We start from the raw sequence: 8,263 nt of genomic DNA, 5'->3' as shown, positions 1-8,263 counted from the left end.
CACTTCAAGCAGCCTGAAAACAGTACATACCAGTATTTTACCAGCAAGTACAATTCTAGAAGGACAGTTTTTTATTCTCTACTGGTGATCATTTGTGGCTGCTCACTTATATCATACTGTTATTTTGTCTACTTTGACTTTATTGTCTGATTTGTCTGAAGCAGAAAATCTCTTCTTTAATGTTCTTTAAAGATCTGATAAATATAAGATATGGTAGCTGTGTGTAGTCTGCTTAATGACTTGGCAAAGTGGAAAAAATCATATAGCCATGATTTTGGACAGCTTATGCAAATAATTCACATCACATCAAAATACTTTAAATGAATTGTATTCTTATTATAAAGTAATTAAGTCTATTTACAATTCTCAGGTACCTGTAATTTACTTTACTACTCCACTAAATTTCAGACGAAGATATTGTACTTCTGACTCGATTTAGATTAAACTTTTATCAAAACTATATCACAGGAAGCTATGTCTAACCATTTTTGCTCTTAATACTGACTGGAATAACCACAGATCCACAAAAATCTACTCTTTCTACCTCATTAAAATGTTTTCCTGATGGACACAATATGCCTCCATTCTCAGTGTATATGCACTGGTTTCAAGTTTCTACATCACACTTGTATAAGTTGCATACACAAATCATAGTTGCAGGCCCAGCCCCCTTCAATGAGCACAGAGACACTTTCCACTTTCAGCAGATGAATGTGAAGCTCAAACATCCATATGGACAAGAAAAAAACCAACATATTTTTTAGTAGAGGGGGACATTTAAGATTTATATTCAGGACCTGCATATGCATAGGAGAGTTTTTACAATTTTATATCTGTATTTTTGCATAAGTAATGGATCTGAGTACTTCCACCACTGATTATTATGTAGAGGAGGCAAAGAGACCAGTTCAGACAAAGACATGCAGAGGACAGAAAAGGCATAACATTCAAATAAATGGCACAACTTTTGTAGAGTGAAGTCTCTGTTGGCTTGCTCCAGTTTTACCTGTCTGGCAGCAGGCTGGAAGCTCGATTCATAATCGGAGGAGTTGAGGAGCCACAGCGGGGAAACTATCTCTACGACCCGGATAGCTCGGTCCAGTAAGTTGTACAGCCCCACTGAGAGAGGAACATGGGATGTACCATTGTCTAAGAAGGAGATGTCCTCTGGGATGTTTTCCACAAGCACTACTCTGTGGAAAACAAAAAGCCCCAAAAAGCATCATTAGGCTAAGCCATAGAGACCTGTTAATGGAAACATGCAAAATAAATTAATGTAATGTCCATGGTCTTTCACAAAGCAATTATCTGTTTGCATTAGTAGCAGAATTATTATGAGCTTGGGTGCCGCTGAAATGAGATTTTATTCCTTTTTTCTCACTACTGTGTGACAAATTCGCTAACAGCACCCTTTTTCCTATTTCTCTGGATCGTTAACTTAATGAGAGTTATCAAGATTTCTAGACCACATAGATTTCATCAAGCATCATTAGATCTTGTACAGGTTGGCTCTTGCAGAGGCTGAGAATAATTGAAGGTTTATGTGCAGAATTGTCAGCAATGCAGATTCAATTACACCTAGCCAGGGAAAAGTGACTCATTTTGGCTGTATTCTTGTTGGTTTCTCATATACACTACTCCCTATGCTATCACATGGGGCATTTTAACGTAATCATCAGCAGTCTGAGGTATACTGTAGTTGCAGCAAGCAGCATCTAGTGAAATCATATACAGAGGCAATGCCTATTTACTGTATGTCAGATTCAGTAGATTGCATAGAAGAGAATAACTTTATCTTTAAGATTATCTGCTTAGGTTTCAGTGCAGTGAGGTATTTCTCTTTATCATAAACCTGTATCACCAAGATGAAAGTTTAATGATGGGGAAAATGTTCCCTGTGATAGCTGTTTTGCATTATAATGTTTTGTATACATCACTGTGAATATCCCTGCACTTCCTGCCACAGTGTAATGTCAAGTTGTTTGGCTAACCATGACTCTGAGCTCTCCCTAATGAATCTCCAGTTCCCATTTTATCCTACCGAGGATGCCTGAAAAAGACAGGGGCATTAGCACTGGAGTCAACCGATTGAATTAGCCGTGGAAGCCCCAGATCTGCAGCCGCACAGAACCAGGCTATTACCAAGCTCCAATGCTCACCACACTCTCTCTGTATCTGGCTTTGATATCGATTTCTGCCAACAAGGATGGCGTGTTTAGTAAGGCTGAACTGCTCAGATATACAATCTGTATTCCATTTGAGGGAATGAGTTTTATAAGAAATGTTATGGTAAATATACTTTTATACTATAATATACTTTTTGTTTAGTTTGGTGGGCCAATAGGTAGAGCACAGAGTTGAAAGGTATGTATGTATGACAAACTGCCTGTACTGTGCTCATAACAAGGAAAGTGTGCATGGTAGGAGTGAAGCAGGATATGCCAAATTGTGTCTTTAAACCATAGGGTTAACCATAACCTTAGGAGTCTTATTAAACATGACAGTATGTTAACCTAATCAATACAATACTTACACAGCCATTAATGCTATCAGTGCAGACATAGACAGGATGTCATCATGACTGAATGTGCAATTAATTTTGGTCATATTAACGCGTATCACATATCATGTGCTGCAAACCTGATCAAATCTATAAAACATGTAAAATGAAATAACTAATTTATTTCATCTCTAAATAATGATGCATCAGAATACCTCAGCTTAAACAGAAACTGAACATGCTAAGCTTAATCAGTTCTGCACTATTTCATGTGCTTGTATTGGATTGTGTTTTCCTATTATTTTGTCCACAACTTCTAAATAATATATTGTTAAATTAGATTTAAGGCCTGTTGAAAGGTGAGCAAATCTAATATTTACTCTCTTTTTAGCTCTGTTTTTGGTCTCCACCAAGTCCTCAGGGAAATATCTGGCTATTTAGGTCCACTATGTTCACCAGCCTAGCTAGTTGCCAATTTTGTTGCTGTGTTGTTTGGTGCTTGGCAGGTGTATACAGTTGGTTTATTAGAGCATTTTCACTGAAAAACGCTTTTTTGCTGCTGCTGGAAAACAGTAAAGCTGCAGGCCGAAAAAAGAAAACAATGAGCTGAAAGACACAACAAGTTGAGTCAGGTCTTAATTCTTTGTGGTTTTGTCACCACGAGTGAACCTTAAAGTCATATTGACTTGTCATTTTTTGTAGTCGTTTTGTACTAATTGTTCCTCTTAGATAGTTAAAAAAATATTTTTTTTAATCAATTGTTGCATATGCATTATGTTATTTTTAAGTAAATTATCTTTTCTTTCTTTTTTAATTTATGCTTGTAAAAACACAGTGGAGTGTGCTGGCGGACTCCCTGGCGAGTACTCTGTGATACCAACTGGATCTTAACACTCGGGCTAGTCAAAGCACAGGGTCAACCAAAGTGTGACAGCTATGGGGTCTAGCAAGTGCTTCCCTCAAGGGCACACTATTGAGAGCATGTGCTGCAGGTGATAATGTACTGGCATCACATTGAGAGGGCAAGTTGCCAGCTCACAGCTTGAAAATGTATTCCTGGCTAAAGTAAAGCTAAGTCAGGTTTTGGAAAGGTGCCAAGGGTCAAGCTGTAGGACTCCCACCCTCTGATCACAACATGCTGATTTCTCCTCATGGAAATGACAAACAATATGTTTAGTGAAGCAGAGTTTAGGAGAGTCACATGTAAATGTGGCTCATATGTTACTGTTATTTCAGTGGATATTCTTCCATTTGTTAATCACAGTCTGAGGACTGAACACAGAGTGAAAAAATGAAACTAAGAGTGTAAAAAGGCACAAAGAAACCAATATAGCCAGCTGTGATGAAATTACAGAGAAGATTAACATTTACATCACACAGCGTTGAGTCTTCTTTGTTCTGAACAGACAGCAAAAACTAGGACAGCTACAGTAAATAACTCACAATGAGGAAATAAAAGGATGGAAACAGAAGAGGAGAGGTAATCTTATTCTGAAAGAAATCCTCTCAGTCCACCCTAATGGCTGTGAGGTATGATGAATGGTGAGTCTGAGTAGTTTAAACAGCCAGACAGGCTTTGGTATTACAAGTGGAGAAAGCAGAGAGGCAGCCGATTCTGCCTGCAAGGGATTCATCGATTTATGCAGTCTGTTCTGTCCACTACTGGTCCCCTTCATTGTAACCCATCTGCGCTCTCGTGGGTGTTATTCAGCCCCAGCAGCCAATGCCTAAGTACTGTAAACTTGTGTGTGCATACATGAGACAGAGAGAGAGAGTTTGTGTGTGTGTCTTTGAAAGTAAAATCCCTCACTCTCTCAATGATAATAGATTCCCATATTCACACCTAGTGTGTTAGGTGAGCACAGTTGGATCCCTCAGCTTTATTCTCTCAACTCCCCCTACTGACATTTCCAAAAAGCAGAGCATGCGAACATATTCCACACCATTACAGAGCTGTCAGGGCTGAGGCAAGTTCAGATAGTAAACAAACAGTAAACATCATATAAAAATCACTACAGCATGTAATAATGCCAATTACGTGCAAATGCTTGTGACGCTGTGTGTCTGCTGTAGCACACTCAGAGTAACAGCATTGGATCATGCTGAGAATCATAGTGTGCCAGAGTGAGCTCCTGACAGATCTGATATAAATGATCCACCCTCTCATGTGCCGCGCTGAGCTCTGGGAGTACAGCAGCAAGGATATTAATATGGGTATCACAAGAGCTGCTGCTGTTGTACTCGCTGCATGTTGTTCATTTTAAAGGTAAATGTTAAAGCAGCTACAAGGAACTTTTGTTTTATGCTGATTCTGGTGGCCCCTGTGGACAAAAATGGGTAGAGTTTCCACCGCCTTGTTTTGTCTGATTTCTAGGGGTATCTGACCAAATCTGACCTGGTGGCAGGTGGTCATAGTCCATGGTCTTAAACAGATATTTTGTACTCGCTGTAAACTGCCCGAATGCTATAAACTCTTTGTCTCCCAGCAACCACTTCACTCATTACTTAAAGAAACATTAAGCAACTGTTTACCTTATCTTAACCTTTCAAAATTAAAATGATGTTGCTGGTACACTAGTAAGGTCAGTGGTGCCTCTGTAATTTCCTCTCTGCGCCCCGAACGTCTGGCACAACATCACACACCACCAACCCTGCCACTGATTTTAGTGAAACTGCATCATGTTTTATGTAGGAAATGTTTTCTGGGTTTCCCTCTGATGTCCTCTAGCTGCTCTCCTCAACTCTCTGTGATTTATGAGTTTCCTGATGGACAGAGCTTTACTTGTTGCTAAAGTATGGGAACCGCTAGTTAGCTCAGTTAGCTGTGCTGCCGGGGCTGGGAGCTCAAAGTACTGGGAAAGTGTCAGTATGCGTGCGCCAAGAGTGCATGCTGTCGTCCCCCCGGGGGAAGTATTTCTGATTCTGATTCTGATTCTGTTTACACTGCAGGAACTTTTGACTGCTGGGAGGATGAGATTTTCTGAGCTCAGCGCCCTCTGCGGACATGGCAGAGGCAACGAGACTGAAGAGGATGTTGATGGAGGAAGCTAAGAATAGAAAAAGAGACAGTGACCAAACAAGAGATCTCAGACTGGCTTACAGTCGCTAAGGAGAGCTATGTGAAATAAAACGCTGCAAGACAGACACTGGTCTGCTTGCTGTTGGATTAAGTAAGTAATATTAGCAAGCTTAAAGCTATGTTTGTGTTAGCAAAGTTGTCTACTCGCTAGTCATCGTAAGTTATGTAATCGTTACAGCGTGTACAGCTGCCCATATTTACGACAGTGGTGTATAAGTGAATTGCACTCTGAAACTGTAGGGATGCCAAATTGAAAAGAATACTGATTCTTGCAGAATGTTTTATTTTTATTTTTTTTAATAAATATATTATATATCATAATCTGTTCTTTTTGTTATGTCTGTTTAAGGATGAGAAGTTTTTGTAGGTAACTTTTTATTTAAAATTCAAACTTTTGTTCTAACGTGGGAAAAATGATATATTTGAATTATTATTATTATTATTATTATTATTGTTTTTATTATTATTATTAAAAGCACAGCAGACCGCTCTATGTTATTATTCCTTGTGTTCCAGCTGAGGACGCTCACTGTCAGCTTGACCTATTGAATGCCCTTGTTGACCCATCAGGAAAATTAATAAATAAAAATGGAGGAGCAAGCATAGCTGTAACGATGACACCAAAGCTTGTGCGACTCTGTACCTGGTTCTACACTGTAGATGACAAAATTGCTTTTAAATCTGAGGACTCACCTGTTACGCAAGGGGCAGCAGAAGCTCCAGAGACATATAGTGCAGTTGTATGACACCACATGGAAAATGAATATAAAAACTAATCTGGGTAAGACACTCTTTGACAACTGATAGATCAACAATCACAACACTGTATCTCAGAATTAGTTCAAATTCATTCAAGAACCACCCTGCCATTTTGAAGATACTGATGGAAGGAAGGAGCATGTACAGTGTTTTAAAATGTTGTATCCTGAAGCAGCCGACTGTTCAGCAGGTGCTAAAAGCTACACAAAATTGATGCGGCATGTCTCGTTCTCCAAGACTTATTTCTGCCCTTCCACAAGGCAACTGTAGATCAATACTAACCTGCTTATCTGCTGCCTGACACCAAGCAATTACACATGTAAATCAGGGATACATGAGACTGTCATTTACTGCTTGTTCACATAAGCCGCCTGAGCGGTGTGCGATGGTGCTCAGCTGCGGCAGCTCCACTCTCGCCTATTTGTCCCGCACGCGGTTCTCAGCAAAAATAGTGGCAGTGAAAAGGATCTGTTCATAGTCATATTAACAATATACCAGCAACATATACATCTTTCACTGCAGTTTCAATGTCTGTATCTGTAGAATATGTCACAGACATGTAAAAAATGCTATAGAATAAAAGCTCTCTGGCATTTCTGTGGACAGATTCCATTCACATGTTAACAAGGCTTTTATTGTTCTACATTTAGGGCAAAGGCAAACCCAGTATAGACAGATAGGACTGACAGCAGCAGTTCTGCAGCAGCCACACAGCTGACACGCTGTCAGTGTAAATAGTACGCGCGTGAACCAGAAGCAGCCGTCAAGTGCTGCTCAGGTTGGCAGTGTGAACCAAGTGTAAGAGGAATCATGTTTTACTGCAATTACAGCCGAAGTTGTTCATCCAGCGAGGGAAAATTTGAAATCAAATTAATTATGTGTTTGATACAGTTGCAGCAACCCATCTCCAGTCTCCTGTCCCTGAGATGCAAGAATTATTATGCATTATGCAGACAAAAACAGATTAAAGGGAAATCTACATAACGAAACAACCAGCTGTGTGTGACATGTTGAAATTGCAACATCGCAAACAAAAAAACTGCTGAGTCATTATATGGGCCGTTAAGGCTCAGAAAGAGTAAGTGTTTTTTTTACTGTGAAAGGAGAGTAATGGCTGCAAAGAAAAGGCAAGATAGAGGACTAGTCTGCTGTATTTATATAATTCAGTAGAAATAGTATCAGATTTCATTTGTAAGTCAATCACTGGACCATTTCTATTGTACGAAATGGCAGTGACTGAAAAGGGCATTACATGCATTTCCTTTGATGAATTTCAAGTAGGCTACCTTTAGGAATTTAGGTGAGCATGGGTAAGCCTCTGTGCACCCCATTATAAATGTGTCAGTCTCACAGTAATCTATCACTTTTGTACTGCAACTTGCTTTGAGCAAAACACTTCATAGAATCATTTATTATGTTACACTTGCACACCTCATGGGTCTTTCAAATGATGCATGTCACAGTAAAACTTCATCATTATTCTTATGGGGTCTAAATAACAGTGCATACGACAGCACATATTTCTGAAATTTGTCTGGAATTAAGTCTTAAACTGACAAGCCCTCCATCATCACAGACAGCAAGCCAATAACAGTTGATGAATCTATTTATCTCTCTCTCATTCCAACCCCAAATCTACCCTGATATCCTCTTCTTCTTCTCCCTCCATCTGGTTCACACTTGCTTCCCATCATCCTCCTCCTCAGCCTCGTATTTATCTCTCATTATACCCCCAAGCTTTAGGGGTCCTTCAGAGCAGGAGTCCAATTCAGCTTTACAAGTTGGGATTACACTTTCAGCCTTGAGTGGAAGAGAGGGATGCCTGGTCGAGTTTTCTGAAAGGTTGTTAAATGGCTGATTTGGGGAAGAGAAGGGAGAGAGTAGATGGACACAGACATAATGAATATGAGAGAGGGGGGGGGGGG

At 39.7% G+C, this 8,263-nt stretch overlaps 1 protein-coding gene across 1 annotated transcript in view; it reads right to left on the bottom strand.

Annotated features, from left to right (window-relative positions):
• The window catches only part of LOC118329607 (inactive phospholipase D5-like), a 17,895-nt gene that overhangs the window by 7,990 nt on the left and 1,642 nt on the right, over window positions 1-8,263 (bottom strand). The window contains exon 2 of the mRNA XM_035663837.1: window positions 1,007-1,193. Within this exon, the coding sequence (XP_035519730.1) occupies window positions 1,007-1,193 (187 nt within the window). The remainder of the gene's footprint in view (window positions 1-1,006; window positions 1,194-8,263) is intronic.

Source organism: Morone saxatilis, unplaced genomic scaffold (assembly GCF_004916995.1).
Source record: "Morone saxatilis isolate NCDOM2014 unplaced genomic scaffold, NCSU_SB_2.0 Contig19, whole genome shotgun sequence".
Classification (NCBI taxonomy): domain Eukaryota; kingdom Metazoa; phylum Chordata; class Actinopteri; family Moronidae; genus Morone; species Morone saxatilis.
Note: the sequence above shows the minus strand (reverse complement) of the source record. Positions and strands in the feature narration are given on the sequence as shown.